General features: G+C 42.8%; 1 long non-coding RNA gene and 1 gene segment (V, D, J or C); both read left to right on the top strand.

Annotated features, from left to right (window-relative positions):
* Window positions 1–9,927: 9,927 nt before the first annotated feature.
* LOC116685649 (immunoglobulin heavy variable 4-30-4-like) lies at window positions 9,928–13,010 on the top strand. The segment is given in 3 exon segments: window positions 9,928–10,049; window positions 10,138–10,438; window positions 12,983–13,010. Coding segments are annotated over 3 exon segments (354 nt in total).
* Window positions 13,011–15,814: 2,804 nt separating this feature from the next.
* LOC116685650 (uncharacterized) lies at window positions 15,815–16,165 on the top strand. The gene is made up of 2 exons (XR_004331003.1): window positions 15,815–15,904; window positions 15,992–16,165. It is a non-coding gene; the product is annotated as an uncharacterized LOC116685650 (long non-coding RNA).
* Window positions 16,166–24,597: the final 8,432 nt, after the last annotated feature.

Raw genomic sequence — 24,597 nt, 5'->3', positions numbered from 1 at the left:
CACCAAGAGGAGGACCAGGCAAACTCCGTAATTATTGGGAAGATACAATTCACACAGTAGTGAGACAAAGGTTCAGGACCTCCTGCCGATTTATGAATTGAGACCAGAAAAGGGTTTAGAGGACGCTCCAGGGTCTTGCATAGAGAAACTTGCTCATGTCCTGTGACCACTTACCTCTGAGACACAACCAGAAAGAACTGAAGGTGACAAAAATAAGGAAAAAAGGAGACACCAGCCTGCATCACAGCCTCTAGATTCTGACGAAGACAGCGAGGTGAATATGACCTGCATCATGAGCCGCTACAGGTCTCCAAAATTCCTTCAGTACCTGAGGAGAGGTATGCTGAGCCAGCAAAAGAGTCGGAACACAGGTCCGAATCAGTGAAACAGACAGTTGTGGCGCAAGTTCCTGATACGCTCCCAGCACAGCCTCATGTGAAAAAACAGTTTGAGGACACAAAAAACAGTTATAGAACCCTGCTGGAGGAGAGATGAATTTGCCTGATGATCGTCCACCAAGTGCCTTTCCTTCCTTAACTGCTGCAGCAAAACCCGAGGGAACCAGCCTACCAGTTGCCACAAAGAGAGAGACATCCTCCACGACGTATTCACCTATGATCAACTTGGTATACCTCCTGCTACAGTATCCGCCACAACAACAATTGTTCCCTGTCTACCCTGTACCCGGACTGATTCCATGGCTGCCATCACTGCAGCAATATTACCTTCAACCACCTTACGTGAATGGACTTCAGTAAATGGGAGGCTATAGACATGTTTAACGTGGACTACTGACTGATTTCATTGACTGTCATAAGAGACAATTGCAGGACTATGCATATATATCATAAAAAGGATGGGCTGTTGATCTAAGGGTGTGGAAAGAATGCTTATGGGCAGTTTATACAGCCGTTCAACAGGTAGGGACTGTGAAAATACCTGTTGGTTCTTTTTGAACTGTGACCTTTGACCTTGCTTTAAGTACTAGCTTACAGAAGAGGATGTTCCAGGTTCAGTGGTAGTAGAGACTGGTTAAAGAGACAATGTTGATAATGTTGGGGACAACATTTATTTTGTCGGGGCGAGTTGTGAGAGTGTGACGGGTTAAAGGTATAAGTAATGTGTAAATTGTATTGTATTGCTGCTTTGGTTTCTGGTGCCTAGTTTACAGGGTAAAAGTACTGATCTGTGATCTACTAAATATCTTAATCGGTGAGCCTGAGATCGATTGCTCTGGTCTCGCCCAAGTCCCTGGGGAAGTCGCGGGTCTTTTCTCATTCACTAAAGTTCTCCGTGAGGAAACATAACCGTATCACTCTCGTGATTATTTCTTCCCTTTTCAGGTACTTTAGTGATATAAACAGAGGTACTTTTGATGTAATAACTTGCTAACATGTCAAGGGTGTTTTAAGGTGTGGTTTTAGTAACGTTTTGAGTAAGTAGAGGTAAGTTTGCAAAGTGTATAATGTGTGTGTGAGCGAGCCTCCGCTCTGTTGCAGCAAAGGAGTAGCGTCGTTCTGAGAGTAGCTGCCATTTTATGTTAATTGTGAATGAATATGTACGCTGAATATTTTGCGGTGTTATTGAAGTGTTACAAGCACTTTGCTAACGTTGTTATACAGGTAGTTAAAGTTTACTGAGCTAAAACTACGATGTGCTTGACAGTTATATTGAAAATTAGTATGTTTTAGTGAAATTACAGAGTAGGCTGTTGTGACTTGAATGAGCCGTATCCTACAAAACTACCTTTTTCCTGTATGTTTGTGTGTGTAACATATGTTACTTTTGTAAAATTATTTACACTAAAGTTCTCGTGAGGAAACAAAACCGTATCACTCTCGTGATTATTTCTCCCCTTTTCAGGGGCGTAACAAGTGCACAAATCACTCACTCTTTTGGCCGACGTTAGGGCAAGGAGAAGTGCTGTCTTAAGCGACAGCATTTCTGAGCGACGAGCCTGTGTCAAGGGCTCAAAGGGGGGGCTTCCCCAGAGCCCGGAGCACCAGAGCTAGGTCCCATTGGGGGGGAGGGGGGCGAACAGGCCGGTTTTGACGCCTAACCCCCTTCAGGAAACGCTTCACCAGGGGATGCGAAAAAAAACTGTCCTCTTCCCGAAACCTTCGTGACAGGATGAGATGGCTGCTGCGGTATGCTTTGACTGTAGATGGAGCCAAATCATTATCCACCAGAGTTTGTAGGTACGTCAGCACGAGAGGTAGGGGACACGATGTGGGGTCTGCGTCCCATCTGTGCACCAGCGCTGGAAGGCAGACCAGCGCCCTGCGTAGCCTGCTATGGTAGAGGGGGCTCTGGAGACCTGGATAGTGCGTACCACGGGGGGGGCAAGCCTAATCTCTGTAAGCGTTCCCGCTCAGCAACCAGCCCCAAAGCCTCTGATTTATCACTGGGGGATGACAGATCGCACCGTTCAGCTGCTGATAGTGCGTCTCTCCGCACGGAATATGCCAGGGGGGACCACCAGCAGATGAACGAGGGTTGGGAACCAGGACGCGCTCGTGCGCTCCGGTGCCCCAGAACAATTAACAGATCCTCTCCTGGACGCGCTCCAGGAGGCGAGGGATCAGGGGGACGGGGGAAAAGCATATAGGAGGGTTTTGGGCCAGGGTTTGTGGGAGAAGGCGTCTACCGAGGGGAGGGTTGTCCCGCCGCGGTCAAGGAGAACCACAGTGTGCACTGTGTGTTCTCTCGTGAAAGCGAACAGATCCACCGGTTCCGTTCCCAGAACATGCTCCATAACGTGTTGAACGATAGTGGGATTCAATCTCCACTCGTTGTGGAGGGCCCCCCCCTCGACATCAAGCGGCTTCTCCCCTGCACGGTCAAAATCCGGGGATATATACTGCTTTGAGAGACAGCAGGTGGCTGTGCGCCCACTAGAAGGAGGCGTCTGGCTATTTCTAACAGCCGGGCTGAGCGTATGCCGCCCTGGCGGTTTATGAATGCCGCCGCAGTGATGTTGTCGTCTTACTACAACATGCCTCCCCGTCACCACTGGTGTAAAGTGTTTCAACACCTTCAAAACACCGTGGGACAGCTCCAGGCAGTTTATGTGAGGGGAGGGGGGGAGGAGGCCAGGCCCCTCCCACCACCTGTGACTCGCACATTACCCCCAGCCAGTGAGGGACGCGTCTGTGTACACCGTCACATATGGACGTCACTCTGCACCAGGGGCACCCCCGGAAGACAGGGTTTGGGGACTCCCCCAGTATGCCAGGTCTGATTGGAGGGAATGAGGGAGGACAGCATTCGCCATTTGTGGCGAATGGGATCGAGCCCGGGCGGTTGAAACCACCTCTGGACTTTCCTCATGTGGAGGAGACCCAGGGGGGACCACCGTGTGTGCTGCGGACATCATGCCCAAGAGCCGCATAACTGACAGCGCGACACTGTCGCGCGCGGCCTGAAGCGGGACAACAGAGAAGTCAGGGCTTCCTGCCTCGGTGCTGACAGCCTGGCTCTCATGCTGATCGAGCTCATGTCTACGCCCAGATAAACTATCGATTGTGCGGGGACGAGGGCGCTCTTCTTCCAATTTATGGCAAAACCAGCGTTTGTAGGTGCTGCAGAACCTCCATAGTGTGCAGCGCCGCCCGCTCCGAGAGGGGGCTAGAATGAGCAGATCGTCCAAGTAAAAGAGGACTCTGATGCCCCTCTCCCGAAGAGGCTGGAGCGCCGTTTCCATGCACTTGAAAAGGTGCGGGGGGCTAGTGAGTATCCCGAACGGCAGCCGTTGAACTGGAAACGGGCCCCTTGGAAGGAGAAGCGCAGGAATTTCCTGTGCCTGGGATGATTTGGATGTGAAAGTAAGCGTCTTTCAGATCCAGGATGTAAACCATTCGTTGGGGCGCACACATTCCAACACGTGCCTGATGGTGAGCATGTGGAAGGGGCGCTCCATGACATACCGGTTGAATTTTGACAAGGTCGAGGATGGGGACGCAGTCCTCCTGACTTCTTCGGGGTGAGAAAATAGCGAGAGTAAAAAACCCTCGTTTTCCTCCCCTGGAGGGACGCGGGAAATAGCTCCGCTCGCCAGCAACCCTTCTAACTCTGACGTCATTGCGTCTGACTCTGCCAGGGATGAAACCGTCATCTCCAACACACCGTGAAAGGGGGGCGGGGGGGAGGCGAACTGGAGTGTGTAACCACGTGTTATCAGCTTTGACATCCACGAGTCCATGTGTGTCAAGCCAATCCATGCCGCGCTGCACTCTGACAGTGGGCGAGCACATGTCTGAGTGTTGTTCAACCGACATGGCAAGCAGGGAGCGCAGAGCCCATCCGCCGCTGGGCGAGACGAGTGATCGCGTCGCCCAGCCCATGGTAGGGCTTTTTCGAAAGGGCAGTGGCCGGTCGCCGCCGTGTGGGGCGGAGCGGTCACTGGGTTAACCCGACCCCCGCCCCGCCGGCATCGCGTGGGGAGGTGGGTGGACAAGCGTCGTCGTCCCCGTGGGAGGACGCTCATTTCCGCTGCCTGCGCAGCGGGGACGCAGTGGCGCCCCGCTCGCGGCGACGGCCCTGGTGTGTGCTTGTGTGGGAAACAACTGTCATAACAGTGCCCTGTTTAGAGCAAACAGGGACTGTTCGGCTGCGTGCAGGTTGACGGCCGTGTGGCATCGTCTGTCGCTGCGGAGGGGGCGGGGTGGGGGCCCGACGCCGAAGCTTGGGAAGACGCAGCCGCAGCCGATGCTGCGGGGCGCTTCGCTTGTGACGGTTGTCATGGCGACGGTGTTGCTGTTGAGGAGGAGCCTTCCACGAGCCGAGCCTCCGAAGCCGCTCGGCGTCCTCCGCCGCTTGATGGAGATGAGACGTGGCAGTCTGTAGGCGCGGCCCAAATAGTCCATCGGGGGCTATGGGACCGTACAGAAGCTCGCGTCTAATGTCCGCTGGCAGCTGAGACATGTGGAGCCAGATGTTTCGCTGGGCCACAGTCTGCCAAGCCATCACCCTGGACAGCGCCACGTGGACGCCGTGGTCAGGGTAGGATGGCGGTCATAGCCTTACCAATCTCCGTGGCAAGCTCCGAGGGGAGGGCGCGGGAGTAGTGGCCATCGCGGAGACGGCGGAGGCCAGTAAGGCGATGTTGTTTTGTGCCGCCAGCCCCTGGGCGGCACATTGGTGGGCCGGTCAGTGACTTGAGCGCACACTTGATCCTGGGGAGAGGGAGGCGTGGGCTTCCGGTGGCCGAAGAAAGTAGCTTTCGGAAGCAAAATGGACGCCAGGCTCCCTCCAGGGGAGGGACTGAAGGAAAACCTGCGTCCGTATCGCCCTGAACCCGAGTAAACGGGGCATAGCGAGAGACGGGAGCCTTCAGTTTCCCCGGCTGGGAGAAAGCCTCCTCACAAATGGCCGAAGCTCCGCGAAGCGCGGCCAGAGTGGGGCCCGTGAAGAGGGCGGCTCCTGGGCATAAACATCACCGCTCAAAAGGCCGCGAGCGGGGGCTGGCAGCTCCGCCGGGAGCGCTATGCCTCTAAGCTCCGCCGCCCTCCTTATGATCTCCGGCAGGTCGGCGAAGAGAGCCTTAGCGGTGGAGGCTGGAGCCGGGTGGGGCAAAGGGGAAGGCCGCTCGGGCGGTGCCCAGGCCGTTCGGGAGACGGAGAGAGCTCCAGCGGGAAAGCATCAATCGCCGTCTCGAGGCCCAATCCCCCCAAAGGGGAGGAGGGGGACCCTCCCAGAGGGGAGGAGGGAACCGGTGATGGAGGCGCTGTCAGAGAGAGCGGAGTCAGCGGACTCATGCCCGTCGAAAACGCCGTCCGCCAGCGGCTCCAAGGTGCCGCCGGATTCCTGTCTGTCTGCCCAGCTGCCGTCTCCGTCCCCGCCAGCCTGGTAAACCAGAAAAGCTTCCGCCCGTCGAGTTAGCTCTTTAGACGACAGGCGGGCGCAAAACTGGCAGGAGGCGTGGCGGGTGAGAGCCTGGCCGGCGTGAACGGCACCCAGGCAGGCCTCGCAACGGGGTGGAGGTCCGGCGGAAGGATGTAGCCGGTCGGCAGGAGGGGCAGACACGGGCACCGGCGGAAGGTCTTGAGCTTGACTTCATACTGCGAAGTTGAAGAAAAAGTGGGAGTCGAACAACGGGTCCGCTCTGTATATATGCAGTAAATGCGGACGTAGTTGAGGCCCGAGCTGGACGCTAGGGCGGGAAAGAAAATCTTCACGACTGCGCATGCGCGAAGGGATAAACCCAATAGCGTAGCCCTTAGAGGGCGAAGCCTATACGAAATAGAACAGAATAAGTCAACTGTGGGAATGAGTGAGGGCCCTGGTCATAAAGGAAATGTGAGTAAAGAGAAAACTATTTCAATCAGGAGCAGCTGAGTTCTCAAAGTCTGTTAAGGACTTCAGAGGAGTGTACACTGCTACTGCAAATTAATTGAGTTTACCAGAAGAAGTTACTAAAAAACCTGTTGTCTTAAACCGTCTCAGTTTTTAGACAAGGTAAAACTTAACAGGTCAAGTTATATTAACACAGAGCAGTAAGTTGATGCAGTAGACAAATGAAGTTTACATTAGTAGTCATTACTAAACATCTAACGTGTGTGTGTGTGATCACAGAATGGCTTGCATCATCAGTTTTGTTGTCATTACTTAAAATTCCTCAAGGCGAAGACAGAAACTACACACTATAGCTTTAAACCAACAAAAAACATAACAAATATGAAATATTAGACTACATATAATTACCCAAATAAACAGTAGATTTATATACGTTTTGTTAATCTTAAGAAAAATGTATTTAAAACATGTTTTCCAATGCTGTATAACAGTAAGGCGAACAAGGTCTCCATCATGGTGCAACAAAAACACACTAAACCAACCTTACAAAACTAAAACCCAGATAACATAAATTCACACCCAAAACATTTACAGATCATTATTGACACACACTTTAACCAGGACCGAAACCGTTCAGAACATTTTTTTTTCTCCATGAGATTTTGCATTGCTTTAACGCAGAGCATTTCAAATGACCCCGCCCTTCCCATGCAGGAACTTAACATTCTTAGTTATCTCTGTCTAATATTATCTGTGCACTGCATACTTAAGCAGATTATTACAAAAATCTAATGTGATTTAGAAATGAATATGGTTTTTAACAAAACATGAGAGTGACAAGAGAAGACATGGAGAAGGACTTTCGGTCGGAATCAAGGTGCTTCTGGAAAAACGTTAGTAGTAGTAGTAACACTTATGCGAGCAGTGTGCAGGGCCGTGTAGAAATCAGTAGAGATGACAGCAAAAGCATGGTGTATCTGAGACTGTCCAACTTAAAGACAGAGGACTCTGCTGTGCATTACTGTACAAAACACACAGCAGCTAAAGGAAGCAGAGAAGCTTGACAAAAAACTCATGCAAATTATTTTCAAGAATAACCAAAGGTGACAGTAGAGGATAAGATGTCAGCTGACACTAAGGAGAATGTCACAGTGTCTCTAAACCCAACACACATGCAAACATACAGTACATGCACATTATAAAGAGCAACAGCTGCTGTCGTGGTTTGTGACTTCCTGTTTACATTATAGTAACTTAAACGGACTTTTACAATAGTGGTTAATAAAGTTTCTATTTTGGATATCAAGCTGCATGTGTTGCATTAAATATATTCACTAAATTGATTGCCCATCAAATACTGCTGAGCAGAATATATGAACACATTAAATGTGGTGATGAACAAAATGTGACAGTTGAATAACTTGAAAATAATCATCATTTCAATACAAACTGATTGTGGACTTCAGGAGAAACGCTGACCTACACCCACCCATCCACATCAAGGGGACAGCGGTGGAGCGTGTGGACAGCTTTAAGTTCCTGGGTGTCCACATCTCTGAGGACCTGAACTGGACGACCAACTGCTCCAAACTTATCAAAAAGGCGCACCAGCGCCTGTTCTTCATGAGGACCCTGAAGAAGAACCATCTGTCCTCAGGGATCCTCAAAAACTTTTACCGCTGTACCATTGAGAGCATCCTCACTAACTGTTTTACTGTTTGGTATGGGAACTGTTCTGTCGCCGATCGGAAGGCACTGCAGAGGGTGGTGAAAACTGCCCAGCACATCGCAGGGGCACCACTCCCTACCATCAAGGACATCTACAGGAAGCGGTGTCTGAAAAGGGCCGGGAAAATCACAAAGGATTCCACTCACCCTGCACATACACTCTTCTCCTCTTGCCTTCTGGGAGGCGTTACAGAAGCTTACGGACCAGAACCACCAGGCACCGGAACAGCTTCTTTCCTACAGCTGTCACGTTCTGAACGCCTCCTGATACAACTATAAGAATGGCAACCCCCCCGTCCACCCATACAATAATAATACATGGACTGCCCTCACACGCACACACATACCATGGACTGTCCCACACATACACATATGTATATAATCGTTATATATTCTGTAAATCGAATCTGCCATTATTTATCCTGTATTATAAATCCGCTAATACATATATAATCCTTTACTAACAATCCTTTTACTAACTCTCCTGTATATTCTGTATAATCTGTGCATAGACCTCCCATAGTTATATTTATACACTACATTTTATAGTCCCTTACAATTATTTACTTTTTTGCTTATACATATACTTATACTCTGATAATCTGTATAAATCTGTCATAGAGCTCCCATATTTATATTTATATATTTTTACACAACATTTTAAAGTTCCTTACTATTACATTTGCTTATACATAAAATTATATACAATATTTATACCCTGTATAGCAATTCTGGATAGATGTGGATCACATTTCGTTGCTTGTACTTGTGACAGTGCAATGACAATAAAGTTGAATTGAATTGAATTGAATTGAATTATCATAATCATAATGTAAAATCATGACGTCCTTCCCCCCAGATATGTACTGTTTCTCTTATAGGAGGAGGAGTTAATGCAAATCTCTGACCTCTTCCATCTCTACATATGTGTTGCAGAGTGAAGGACAGACACTAAATCACTGACATACACACTGTAGACTGGACAGAGACAACTGGTTTTAACAATGATCAGACCTGATTATTTGGTTGTTTTTCTCATCCTGTCATTTAACTGGGCAGGTAAGAACAATAGATGTTTTTTTCTGACAAACTTCCTGGTACAAAGACAACATGGCTGCATTACAATAACTAATGAGCTGTTTAAATGTCTGTAGGTACTGAGGGTCAAACACTGACTGAGTCTGAATCAGTGGTTAAAAGACCTGAAGAATCCCACAGACTGACCTGCACATATTCTGGGTTTGGTGGTGATATTCATAGTGCTTGGATCAGACAGGCTGCTGGAAAAGGACTGGAATGGATCGCTTACATCAGCAGTGGCAGTAGCTACATCTACTACTCTCAGTCAGTTCAAGGCCGGTTTACCATCTCCAGAGAAAACAGCAGACAGCAGGTGTATCTGCAGATGAACAGTCTGAAGACTGAAGATTCTGCTGTTTATTATTGTGCTCGAGAGCCACAGTGACACAGGAAGGAGCAATACTGTACAAAAACTCAACATGTCAAAACAAGTCAAATCTTTGCTGTCTTCTTTTCTCATTCACATAATAAGCTTCAGATCAACATTACAACACATTTAGAGAAAGAGTCTCAATAAAACTGCTCCATTCAGACAGGTTTTATTGCAGATCCCCCAGATGTGGTTGAAGCAGACAATATTGTGTTATTTTGTTGATTCCGCAAATATAAATATATTTGTGACACGTTTGACTTGTGTTAGACAATTTGTGATTAAAAACAAATGGAATTTAATTTTGTTTTAAGTTCTTAATGATAACTACATTTTCTTTACATGTCAAAAATATATTTCGTAACACAATTCCAAGCAAGGACTTGTAACAGGACCGTCAGTCCTTCTATTATAGCCTGTCAGTGTCCTTCTCTATGCAAAGTGAACATCCCCACAGTCTGCTATAAAGACTTTCAGGCTGTCAGTTGCAGCAGAAGAAGAGAAGCTCCCATCAGATCACCTTCAAGGGCAACCATGTTCTCTGTAGTTCTGATACTGCTGCTGGCTGCTGGATCCTGTGAGTCTCACTGAGGCAGAGACACTAACAGCACACTGATGCTCACTGTTATTAAACTGGTTCAATATTTAACATGTTTTCTCCACAGGTGTGAAGTGTGAACAGTTGACACAGCCAGCCTCTGTGACTGTGCAGCCAGGTCAACGTCTGACCATCACATGTCAGGTCTCTTATTCTGTTGGTAGCTATCACACAGCTTGGATCAGACAGCCTGCAGGGAAAGGACTGGAGTGGATTGGAATGAAATATACTGGAGCTTCATACTACAAAGATTCACTAAAGAACAAGTTCAGCATCGACTTAGAAACTTCCAGTAACAGAGTGACTCTAAATGGACAGAATGTGCAGCCTGAAGACACTGCTGTGTATTACTGTGCCAGAGAGCCACAGTTACACAAACCATCAGTAGACCTGAACAAAAACCCCTCAGAGCCTGAACACTTGTAACATGAAGCCACCAGAGGAGGAGCCCTCAGACCACTGATGGTTTCAACACCAGCTCACAGCCTGCACTCTTTCTTTAAATACTTTGGGGTTTCAATCTCTGATCATTGGCTCTTCTCCCACAACAAAAACTGAATTACATGTTTACATTGTTGCATACAACTGAAACAAAACCTTGCTTGTATTATCAGGACTCAACATTTCAATTTAAAAAAAAGAGACATAAGATAATGTTTGTCAATCTCAAACCAAGCATACAAGTAAACAGTAACAAGGCAAGGCAAGGCAAGGCAGCTTTATTTGTATAGCACATTTCAGCAACAGGGCAATTCAAAGTGCTTTACACAAAATCATTAAAACAGATAAAACACAAGTACAAACAGTTAAAAAGTCATAAGCATTAAAAATCAATAAGACACATGAATAGACAGTTAAAAACAAAATAGAAACATTAGGACACATAAAACACAAGAATAAAAGTTACAGTGCAGCATAAGAAATTTAAAGAAATGAGCAGTCATTTAAAGAAAGGCAGCATCAAAAAGAAAGGTCTTCAGCTTGATTTAAAAGAACTGAGAGTAGCAGCGGATCTACAGGTTTCTGGGAGTTTATTCCAGATATGAGGAGCATAGAAACTGAAAGCTGCTTCACCCTGTTTAGTTCTGACTCTGGGGACAGAAAGTAGACCTGTCCCAGATGACCTGAGAGGTCTGGGGGGTCATAGTGTAGTAGCAGATCAGAAATGTATTTTGGACCTAAACCGTTAAGGGATTTATAAACTAGCAAGAGTACTTTGAAATCAATTCTTTGAGACACAGGAAGCCAGTGGTAAAGACTTCAGAACTGGAATGATGTGATCCAGTCTCTTGGTCTTAGTGAGGACTCGAGCAGCAGCGTTCTGAATCAGCTGCAGCTGTCTGATTGATTTTTTAGGGAGACCTGTAAAGACCCCGTTACAGTAGTCAAGTCTACTGAAGATGAAAGCATGGACCAGTTTTTCCAAGTCCGTTGACACATAAGTCCTTTAACCCTTGATATGTTCTTAAGGTGATAGTAGGCTGACTTTGTAATTGTCTTAATGTGGCTGTTAAAGTTCAGGTCTGAGTCCATGACTACACCAAGATTTCTGGCTTTGTCTGTTGTTTTTAACATTGTTGTTTGAAGCTGAGCGCAGACTTTTAATCGTTCCTCTTTTTTTCCAAAAACAACTACCTCAGTTTTTCCTTCATTTAATTTCAGAAAGTTCTGGCACATCCAGTCGTTAATTTGTTTGATGCAGTTAGTCAGTTTTTGTATTTGACTATAGTCCCCTGGCGATAAGGTTATGTAAATTTGTGTGTCATCCGCATAACTATGGTAACTTATTTTGTTTTTCTCCATTATCTGAGCCAGTGGAAGCATGTAGATGTTAAACAGAAGAGGCCCCAGAATGGAGACTTGCGGAACTCCGCACGTCATATTTGTACGCTCAGATGTATAATTACCTATTGACACAAAGTAATCCCTATTCTTTAGGTAGGATTCAAACCAGTTTAGTACTAAGCCAGAAAGTCCTACCCAGTTTTCCAATCGGTCTAGTAATATGTCATGGTCGACCGTGTCAAATGCAGCACTGAGATCAAGTAATACTAAGATTGAAATTTTGCCACTATCTGTGTTAAGGTGGATGTCATTAAAGACTTTGACAAGAGCCGTTTCAGTGCTGTGGTGTGGTCGGAAACCCGACTGAAAGGTATCAAAACTGTTGCTTAGTGACAAGAAATGGTTGAGTTGTTGAAAGACTACTTTTTCAATGATTTTACTTAAAAACGGAAGGTTTGATATTGGCCTATAGTTGCTCATTAGTGACTTGTCTAGGTTGTTCTTTTTTAAAAGTGGCTTGATTACTGCAGTTTACAGGGCCTGTGGAAAGATACCTGAAAGAAGAGATGTGTTCACAATCTGTAGAAGATCAGAAGTCAAACAATTGAAACATTTTGAAAAGTCCCGTTGGTAGAATATCAAGGCAATAGGTCGAGGTTTCAGATGTTGAATAATGTCCTCCAGGTTTGTATGGTTGATTTGTGAAATTCTGTCATATTGAACTAGTTTTGCTTGAACACTATGACAACACATATCCTGAACTTGATATGGAGGCACTGACTGTTTTGTCTAATCTTCTGAATTTTTTGTCTTTGAAGAAGGAGGCAAAGTCATTGCAGGCCTTGGTAGATAAAAGTTCAGATGCTACTGGTACTGGAGGGTTTGTTAACCTATCAACAGTAGCAAACAAAGCACGTGAATTATTATTGTTTCTAGAGATAATATCAGAGAAGAAGGACCTTCTTGCATTCCTCAGTTCCAAATTATAAATGCGAAGTCTCTCTTTATAGGTGTTATAATGGACCAGGAGATTTGTTTTTCGCCACCTTCGTTCAGCTTTCCTACACTCTCTTTTTTCTGTTCTCACCAGTAGGACATTTCTCCATGGAGATCTTTTCTTACCAGAGACAACTTTGACCTTAGTGGGAGCAATGGCATCAATAACATTTGTAATTTTACAGTTGAAATTGTCTACAAGCTCACTGACTGCTAGCCCAGAGAGGGCGGGTGTGGAGGAGAAAAGCTGAATAAATGTTTCACTGGTGTTTTCAGTGATATACCGTTTTCTGATTATCTTTGTTTGGACACTTTTGGGTACAGAGATACAGTAACACTATTACATAATTTACATTATCTGCCAAGTAAAAATATGTGTTCAAATGTCACAGAGTGACTAACTGTAAAACATGCATTATAATGACATTACGTTAAAAATGTAAATAAAATCTGACTTCTGAAGAATAACACAAATTACGTTAAGAAGAAAGCCGTGACATGAAAATATGTTTTGAGGAAAGATTAAACAAAGGACTCTGTTCAATCAAAAAGGAGGAGTCAATGCAAAACTCAGATATCTTCCACCTCTACTTATCTGACAGCAGAGAGGAGGACAGAGAACAGTGGACACACAGTTTAACATGACGGACTATAGGACAGGACTGCTGCTTTTAACTCTCTGCTGGGCAGGTGAAGATTTTCACTGGTCTTTTATTTAACATAGCTTTTATTTATGTCATCAGCTTATTCCACTTGATGTTTTTTATCTTCTTTACAGGTGTTGATGGTCAGACGCTGACAGAATCTGAACCAGCGATTAAAAGGCCTGGAGAATCCCACAGATTGACATGTACAACATCTGGATTCACATTCAGCAGCTACCATATGAACTGGGTCAGACAGGCTCCTGGAAAAGGACTGGAATGGATCGCTTTTGTACACACAGGCAGTTCTCATTTCTATTACTCCCAGTCAGTCCAGGGGAGATTCACCATCTCCAGAGATGACTCCAGCAGTAAAGTCTATCTGCAGATGAACAGTCTGAAGACCGAGGACACAGCAGTGTATTACTGTGCCCGAGACACAGTGAGAGACGATAGTAGGAGAGTCATACAAAAACTACTTCCTCTATTTACAGTCACCACTGGGAACATTCAGTTGACATATTACTTTTTTTGCCAAACTGTCAACAAGTTATGTATTAGTGCGGTGAAATTGTGTCCACGTCAGAAGTACATGCAAGATGATCATCCAAATAACGTTTTGGTAACATTTACAATTAAAATGCTTCCACATGATTTTCAGATTTCAGTTTTTTTATGAAATGATTTTCTTATTTATAACAAATTTACACAACATCCTGAAATTATCACATTTTACTGCCATAAAAAGAAAGAATGCAAATATTTAACAAATCAAAACCATGTTGCCATTTTTTTCTCTGTCCTTTTAAAATATACTTAGATTGTTTTAATACCGTATGTCTGTATTGAGATCTTAGCAAAAACTCTTCCCATTATGAAAGAAGCTGGATCTTGTTCTTTCGGTCATGACCCAGCCTTCATGACCATAGGTGAAGGTAGGAAAGAAAACTGATACGGTAGATTGAGAGCTTTACCTTCTGGCTCGATTCTCTTCTCGTCACAACGGTGCAATGAATTGAAAGTAACACTGCCCCCGCAGATCGGATTCTCTGACCATCACCCGCTCCATTGTCCCCTCACTCGCAAACAAGACCCCAATGTATTTAAACTCCTTCACTTGGGGTAAGGACTCATTCCCTACCTCAGCAAAAACTCTTCCCATTAGGAAAGAAGCTAGATCAGAAAAGTCTGAGGACTAAAGTTGCTGTTTATTGTTGTGCTCAAGAGCCACAGAGACTGGAGTTGTTTGAGCAGCTGGACAAAATCCTACAGAACTCATTCTTACTGGATTTATAGAGCACAACTGTCTCACATTCTTAATCATTGAAGGTCAACTTTTACAACTTGGTAGTAAATGTTCACACCTTATCATGAAAATCACATAGAAATGATGGTGGAATGATTTTTGTCAAAAGATATAAATACAAATTCATAAGGAAAACATTGCCTTTTTTCAAATATCTAAAAGGTAAAAAAAAACATTGAGCTGTTTGAAAAACAAACTAAATCATAGTCCTCTAACCATCAGTTACAATAATGCATCTTCTGCTTTTCAATCATGTTGGTGCTTCACTGTATCCCAACATGCATTGGGTGGTAAGCAGAGAACAAGCACAGAGCTTTAATAACAAACAAATCTTATTGGGTGTCACAAGTGATTAATCTTCTTCAATCAATCATCACTTATTTATATAGCACTTTACAGCAACCAACAGGTGTCCAAAGTGCTTTACATCAACCAAGAATAAACTAACACAACATTCAAAAAAGACAAGAGAAAAAACACATGAAGCATAGTAAACAGTAAAACAGATAACATTCTTCGTTTAAAAGTAGCTACCATTCCTGTATTAAAACTCTAGAGGGCAGACAAGGCCTGGCTTTAACACTTATCCCAGTGTTGTCCACATACAGGAACAAAAGGGAAGAAAAGCAGTGATTGTTTTTATTTATTTGTTTTCAGCCCCTAATGCTCCAGACATTGATGTTCTCCTCTGAATGAACATCTGTTACAATCCTTTCTGCCATGAAATGACCATAAACCATCACAATGACACATCCATATGTGCTGGGCACCACTGCTTCAATCAATCAATCAGATGACATAATCATGCTTAAATTACTGTTGTAGTATTGTTGATAATACCACACATGATATTTGAAAATAGCGTTTAAAATATACAAACTAATATGGACCTTTCCTAGTCAATAAAAATGGATTCTAGTTTAATCAAAGATTTGTTTCCAGTCCAGATGTTTCCTCCCTGTGAGGAGGAGTCGATGCAAAACTCAGATATCTTCCACCTCTACTCATCTGACTGCAGAGAGGAGGACAGAGAACAGTGGACACACAGTTTAACATGATGGACTATAGGACAGGACTGCTGCTTTTAACTCTCTGCTGGGCAGGTGAAGACTTTTACTAATCTTAATTTGAAGTTGTCTTTAAAACATGACCAAAATTAAAAGCAACTGATTAATTTCTTTCTTTGCCAGGTGTTGATGGTCAGACTCTGACAGAATCTGAACCAGCAGTTAAAAGACCTGGAGAATCCCACAGATTGACCTGTACAACATCTGGATTGTCATTCAGTAGCCACTGGATGGTCTGGATCAGACAGGCTCCTGGAAAAGGACTGGAGTGGGTTGCTGCTGATGCTGGTGGTAGTAGCAAATATTACTCTCAGTCAGTTCAACAGTCAGTTTCTAGATTCTCTCTCTTCTGTTACCAAAAGGAAAAACTCAGATCTGCTGTTCTCAGTGATCTTGAGTGACACTCATACTCTGAAATAATTCATATTGCTCTGTAATTAAATCAACATGTATATAAGAATATGTCAGTCTTTCTATCACATACTGTAATTTCATTAAAATTGTTTTTAAGAGAAAACAGCTGAAGTTGGAGATGGCAGCATTTAACATTGTTGCTTAGAGTGAATTTACTTGTATCGTGTATGGAGATAGATATAAACAAGATTGTTGGAAGATAGTAAAAATATATAAGGAATTATTGTGTATTAACACAAATAACTCTGGAAAATATTGACAGTTTAATGCCATAAAGTTATCCATATCTAGATATGAAGAAATCAAAAATGAAATGCATATTTTCACTCGGCGGATATAACACTGAACAAACTCTTCTATTGACTCCAGTAACACCAACATTGATGCTTTATATTTGATTTTATGCAAACTCAGTGACCTTCCTTGTTTCTCAGCTATGAAACCATCACATCAGGCTGTCAGTGGAGTTCACAGCAGGTCAGTTTCAACATAAACCATGTTCTCTGTAGCTCTGCTGCTGCTGTTGGCAGCTGGATGTAGCTACTCCACAGCTTGGATTTGACAGCCTGCAGGGAAAGGACTGGAGTGGATTGGGATGAAATATACTGGAGCTTCACACTAAAAAGATTCACTAAAGAACAAGTTCAGTATTGACTTAGAGACTTCCAGCAAGACAGTGACTCAGCCTGGAGACACAGCTGTGTATTACTGTGCCAGATACACACTGGTTAAAGTTACTAGAGAAGCTATACAAAAACCATGAAGAACATTTTTACACAGACCAACAGAAGACCTGAAATATGAGTTAAGATTAAAAAAGAGGCACATGATTTTGTGGTTTTAGACTGTTTTCATTTTTTACCAACCAATGTTATGAATAACTCACCGAGTTTTATTGAGACTATTAATGTCTTTGCCTTTGTGTTATAAGGTTTGTTGAGAAGAAGAGCATTCATTTTAAGATATTGTTTGAAATGATAATCACTGTAATGCAGACTGCAAAACTGGGTAGCACTTTGTCATTCAGTAATTACACATTTGAGTGATCAAAAAGACAGTTTCCCCAAGTATCCTTTGTTGGGCCTTTACATGCTCACACTAGATTCTGTAAAGCAACATGTTATCTTAACATATTCTGGCAAGTGGGACTTTTTTGGTGTGTAGCGCCTGTGTTGGCCCACTCAACGACCAGACCCGAGGAAGTCACCGGCAACGCCACCTGGGGAATTTCACCCCGAGAATAGGATTGACTAGCTCCGCCAAAATAGCACACAGGTTTGACTTATGCATGAAGCCAGAGACATGGTTCCATTAAAAACAATTTTTTATAACTACAATTATTAAAATCCTCAAGTATAAAATACTATTAAAATATCAAGTTCTGGGAGATGAGTGCTGAGGCCTTACCAGTGGAGGGACTGGGACAAGGGGTGTGGGAGCTCAGGGAAGGATTACCCCAATCACACGTGAAAACACACGCGCACACACACAGTGGTGAAAACACAACACAAACCAAAAGGGGGAAACAGCACACAGGAAGGCGACACCACCACCAGGGACATCAACACCACCATCGTCAGCACTCAACTGTGGGAAACAAAGCACTTGATTATTGGTGGGGGGGGGGGGAATTAATCAAAACAGCAAAAATAAATGAAAAACTTAAATTTAAGGCAAATTTTAGGCAGCAAAAGATAGCTGCCTAGAACCAAAGAAAAAGAACCTAACAATTAAACCATAAATGTTCAACGGAAATGAAAGTCGTCAAAACTTAAACAAATAGAAATAGAAATTAAACACAAAAAAAAAAATCTGTCGAAGGACGCGAGGGGACACAGAGCGGAACTCTGGCTCTGACCAAAGAGTAAAGAGGGTCAAGAGGGCAAACCACCGTTCTATATATCATGCAGTTACTTCATGATTGGTCCAGAGAATGAGTGCAATTGAAGACACAGCAACCAATCAACCTGCTACAATATCATATGTCGACACATATTTTCACATAACCATTACTTACTGCACTGAACAAATCAATTATTTGATAAGCATAATTTATGTGGAAGGAAGGGAAAAACTCTAGACACTTGGGTGGACATTATTGAGGCTGTGAAGTCCGGACTGTAGCCGTGTTTGGTTCCTTGTCTTGTATCTGTCTGTGTATATGTCTGTTTGTGTGTGTGTTAGTGTGTGTCTGTTTCTGCGTGTGTTGTTTTTGTCTGCCTCCCTCCCGTCTTTCCTCTATATGTTCTATTTTATTTTTAATTTCTTTCTATCCGGCCCTGGGACGCGTTTTTGTGTCAGTGTATTGTTTGTAACTGTATGTTGCTGTTTAAATTTTCAAAATGAATAAAAAAAATTGATCACAAAAAATGTATTTCTAATATGTGTCTGTATTATATTTCCTTTCCTGTAATAAATGATATGGTTACAATAGTATTAACTACATATAACAGTCCATCCTTCTTTTATAGCCTTTCAGTGTCCTTCTCTATGCAAAGTGAACTTCCTCACAGTGTACTATAAAGACTTGATATCAGGCTGTCAGTTGCAGCAGAAGAAGAGAAGCTCCCATCAGATCACCTTCAACATCAACATGTTCTCTGCAGCTCTGATACTGCTGCTGGCTGCTGGATCCTGTGAGGAGCTTTCAGTGGATTCACACTCATACACACATTAGAAACACTGAATAGTCAGATGGATGATGGAGATAATGTTGATTTGTGTTTCCACAGGTGTGAACAGTATTGATCTCATCCAGACAGACTCAATGGTTGTGCAGCCTGGACAGTCTCTGATCATCAGCTGTCAGGTCTCTGGTTATTCTCTGACTGATAACAGCTATGCAACAGGTTGGATCAGACAGAGTGAAGGAAAACCAATGGACTGGATTTGCCATCGGTGGGGTGGAGGAAACTTTTACCAAAATAATGATCTGAAGAACAAGTTCCTTTACCACACACACACATCTACTAGCTCGGTGACATTAACAGGACAGAATCTACAGCCTGAGGACACAGCTGTGTATTACTGTGTGCGTGTGCACAGTGATGCAAACCACCAAGAGACCTGCACAAATACCCAGCAACCAGCAAGACTCAAACATGAATTTACATGAGATTTCTATGGATTAGAGTGTCAAATGTAATGTAGTCATTAATTCTTCAGTTCAACTTAACATTTACCATACAAACAGTCTTTATTATGGTTAAATGGGTAACACTTTATAATAATGGGACTGGAAATCTGTGACTCATCAAATAAAAAACATCGTCAAGTAAGAGTTAGTTAAAAGTAAAATTCAGAAATATCCTACTTGAATGAGCATTGTTCTCAGGCATTACTTTTTAAGTGCCTTATGTTGTGAATCCAGCAACCATAACAATGCATCTGCTGTAATTTGTGTAAATGTAGTGACCTCATTAATATTTTGCCAACCACTCTTTAAATTCTTAATACATTAAATTTCATGCCACCATTAATCATATCTTATTTGTCAATGTTAAAGATGGACCATGTCAGCATTTTATTTGAAGGGCTACAAACATGATGAAGTAATGGATGATGCATTTTTATTTAACCATGATTACAACACTACAGGTTTTCTGAATATATGTACACTGCTGTGACTGGTCACTTCTTTAAAGAAGACATGAACAACATTAATAAATCAGAAATCTTGATGATGCAAATTAATGCATTAAATAATGTATTGTTTCTGCATTAAGTCATGCATAATATACTATTAATCCTTGTACATTACTGAAGAACTACATTAATTAATTCATGCTTTTTATGCAGTGAAGTCATGCATGTATCATACAATTCATGTCCCATATTTATAAGTGTAACTGATCAATACAAAACAAAAAGTGCACTTGTCTCTGAGTGTGATATTGGATCTAACAAAGAATACAAGCAACCATAATAAAAACAAATAATAAGTTATACAAACCATTACAGAGTGCTGGTTTAGGAGCCCCTCCCTCCCCATGGTATCCTGATGCAAATCTTCAGTCTGTGCAGTGTACTTCTGTCCTGCTGACTGCTTGTACTTTGTGTGGAGCATCAGATGTCACATCTCCAGCCTCAGGATGATGAACACACTCACTCTTCTGCTGGTTGCTCTCTCTCTGCCCTGTGAGTTCTCCTGCTTGTTGCTGTTTTATCTTTTCTCAGACAACATGGACTGATGGTCAGTCAGTAACACCAGAAAACTTCTCAGATGATTGTCTCACTTTTGTCTGTGGTTCCTCTCTCTCTTTTTTCTTCAGGTTGTACAGGTCAGAGTATGGAGTCCATTTCTTCCAGTTCATTGTGAAAAAGCCCGGGGAGACTCTGAGTCTCCTGCAGGGGATCTGGCTTCACATTTAGCTGCTGCACCATGCACTGGATCAGACAACCTGCAGGAGAAGCACTGGAATGGATAGGAGAGGCTTCTCTGATTCAAGTATTAACACTTATGCCAGCAGTGTGCAGGGCCGTGTAGAAATCAGTAGAGATGACAGCAAAAGCATGGTGTATCTGAGACTGTCCAACTTAAAGACAGAGGACTCTGCTGTGTATTACTGTGCAAAACACACAGTGGTTAAAGGAAGCAGAGAGGCTCGACAAAAACCTCATGCAATTTATTTTCAAGAATAACTACAGGGGGCAGTAGAATATAAGATGTCAGATGACACTAAGGAGAATGTCACAGTGTCTCTAGACCAAACACACACACAAATACAGTACATGTACATTATAAAAAGCAACAGCTGCTGTTGTGGTTTGTGACTTCCTGTTTACATTACAGTAAATTAAACATGCTTTTACAATAATGGTTAATATTGTTTCTATTTTTGCTATTAAGCTGCATGTGTTGCATTAAATATATAAAGTGAATGGATGGCCCATCAAATACTAACGGACAAAATATACAAATACATTAAATTTGGTATGAGCAAAATGCGACAGTTGAAAAACTTAAATCATCATTATCATTTGAAACAAAAATCATAATCATAATGTAAAATTATGATTTCTTTACCCCCAGATATGTGTTTTTTTTCTGACTGAGGAGGAGTCAATGCAAATCTCTGACCTCTTTCATCTCTACATATGTGTTGCAGAGTGAAAGACAGAGAACAGTGGACACACAGTTCTACATGATGGACCATAGGACAGGACTGCTGCTTTTAATTTTCTGCTGGGCAGGTGAAGATTTTCACTGATCTTAATTTGAATTCAGCTTTTATTTCTATAACTGACATATTTCACATTTTCTTTTGGTCTTGACAGGTGTTGATGGTCAGACTCTGACAGAATCTGAACCAGCGGTTAAAAGACCTGGAGAATCCCACAGATTGACCTGTACAGCCTCTGGGGTGGACTTTGATAGCTCTTGGATGGCCTGGATCAGACAGGCTCCTGGAAAAGGACTGGAATGGGTAGCAACTATCGAATATGATAGTGACAGAATATTCTACTCTCAGTCAGTTCAAGGCCGGTTTACCATCTCCAGAGACAACAGCAGAGAGCAGCTGTATCTGCAGATGAACAGTCTGAAGACTGAAGATTCTGCTGTTTATTATTGTGCTCGACACCCCAGTGACTGGAGTTGGTTGAGCAGCTGTACAAAATCCTGCAGGTCCGGTTCTTAGAAAAAATAAAATTTTAGCTCTTTTCTTTATTAAAATCATAAAATGTGCCATGAAAAAAATGAAAAATACTAACCATCAACAAAAATATCTTACTTAATTAAATGTATTGAATTTGTTTGAAGGATAGCCCCTTGAGATGGAGCATATTGTTTTAAAGGGGGTCCTATCAATTATCAATTCCTTACAAAACAGTCATGTCCAAGTATGAATAAAATAAATACTACATACACATTTCAGCCATGTGGTATCTAAAGTGGGAGTGACAAATCATTTTACAATTTCTTTCAGAAAAACCCAGAAGGCATAAGTCAAGTTTCTCTGTCCTCTATATGGAAAAACTTAGTTCTGCTTATCTCATTGATTTTGACTGAAACTACAATTTTGTACTCAGACCCTTTGAGAGGTTGCTTCACCCCAACTAAAATAAAACATTTAGGTGCTGAATCAGCAGGACTGATTCTTCATGTATTAATTTTGTTGTATAGTCCTCCATTTCATCATATCAACTGAATTTCAATATACAGCTGGAGAAGGAGTTGCTTTTTATAATTTGTCTGTAAGCCGTGGGTGATAAGATGAATGGACACTGCAGTAATACTGAAATAAGGCAAACCTTTAATTCTTTGACTCTTGGAGGAAAAACTATGTATTCCTTTGTCACATTGTTTTCTCTATTAGCAGTAATCCACATCACTTAGCTGAACAATAACCTCTTAAATTAACATCTTACTGACGTTACAGCTTGAACTGCATAAATTGAACTACATGCTACACAATCTTAACCTCGTAAAAAAGCACAAACACACTGAAAATAAGAGAAACAATGAAAAACACCTTTAATGTATCTCAGTCTGTTTCAAAGAAACTCTCTCTCTCTCTTTCCTTCTCTCTCTCATTCTCTCTCAGAGTCCAGGACTCCTCCTTCCCTCTTTTCCTGTATCTCCCACTGCTACAAGGTTAATTCTGTCAACACAATATATAACAACTGATTTCATGTTTAGTTTTTATGCATGATATATCCAGAATATGGATGGCCATCCACATTCTGGATATATCATGCAATCAATGCAAATGATGTAAATCATATTTTCCAGAGATGTGTTGCAATTCTCTAATAGAAGGAGGAGTCAATGCAAATCTCTGACCTCTTCCATCTCTACATATGTGTTGCAGTGTGAAGGACAGACACTAAATCACTACAATACACACCAGTAGACTGGACAGAGACAACTGTTTTAATAATGATCAGACCTGATTATTGTTTGTTTTTCTCATCTCTGTCATTTAACTGGGCAGGTGAAGAACAATAGTGTTTTTTTCTGACAAACGTCCTGGTACAAAGACAACATGGCTGCATTACAGTAACTAATGAGCTGTTTAAATGTCTGTAGGTACTGAGGGTCAAACACTGACTGAGTCTGAATCAGTGGTTAAAAGACCTGAAGAATCCCACAGACTGACTGCACATATTCTGGGTTTGGTGGGGATTAGCTACTGCTTGGATCAGACAGGCTGATGGAAAAAAAAGGCTGGAATGGATTGCTTACATCAGCAGTGGCAGTGGCAGCATCTACTACTCTCAGTCAGTCAAAGGCCGGTTTACCATCTCACAGAGAAAACAGCAGACAGCAGGTGTATCTGCAGATGGACAGTCTGAAGACTGAAGATTCTGCTGTTTATTATTGTGCTCGAGAGCAACAGTGCCAGGAAGAGCAATGCGTACAAAAACTAAACATGTCAAAACAAGCAACCCTTTTGCTTCTTCTTTTCTCATTCACATAATAAGCTTTAGATCAAATCATCAACACATTTAGAGAAAGAGTTTCAATAAAACTGCTCCATTCAGACAGGTTTATTGCAGCTCCCCCATAGTAGTTGAAGACTAACTATTCTGTTAATCTGTTTATCCTGTGTGAAAATGAATCTATTTGTTTGACATACATTTTCTTATATGTGTCAAAACAAATTCATAAGACAATTCCAAGCTATTACTTGTGAAAGGATTGTCCATCCTTCTTATATCCCTGTCAGTGTCCTACTCTATGCAAAGTGAACGTCTCATGGTCTGCTATAAAGACTTGATATCATGCTTGTCAGTTGCAGAGAGAAGAGAAGCTCCCATCAGATCACCTTCAACAGCAACGATTATCTGTAGCTCTGATACTGCTGCTGGCTGCTGATCCTGAGTCTCCACTGAGGCAGAGACACTGACAGTATGATCACAGCACACTGACTGTTATTACACTGGTTCAATTACCTAACATGTTTTCCTCCAGGGTGTGAAGTGTGAACAGTTGACACAGCCAGCCTCTGTGACTGTGCAGCCAAGTCAGCGTCTGATAATCACCTGTCGGTTCTTATTCTGTTGGCAGCTATCGCACAGCTTGGATCAGACAGCCTGCTGGGAAAGGACTGGAGTGGATTGGAAGTGGACTTGTTGGATACACCACATACTACAAAGATTCACTGAAGAACACTTCAGTATCAGCTTAGAGACGTCCAGCAACACAGTGACTCTAAATGGACAGAATGTGCAGCCTGAAGACACTGCTTGTTACTGCGCCAGAGAGCCACAGTTACACAAACCATCAGTAGACCTGAAAAAACCCTCAGAGCCTGAACACTTGTACCATGAAGCACCAGAGGAGGAGCCCTCAGACCACTGATGGTTTCAAC

Source organism: Etheostoma spectabile, unplaced genomic scaffold, assembly GCF_008692095.1.
Source record: "Etheostoma spectabile isolate EspeVRDwgs_2016 unplaced genomic scaffold, UIUC_Espe_1.0 scaffold00570111, whole genome shotgun sequence".
NCBI classification, from domain to species: domain Eukaryota; kingdom Metazoa; phylum Chordata; class Actinopteri; order Perciformes; family Percidae; genus Etheostoma; species Etheostoma spectabile.
Note: the sequence above shows the minus strand (reverse complement) of the source record. Positions and strands in the feature narration are given on the sequence as shown.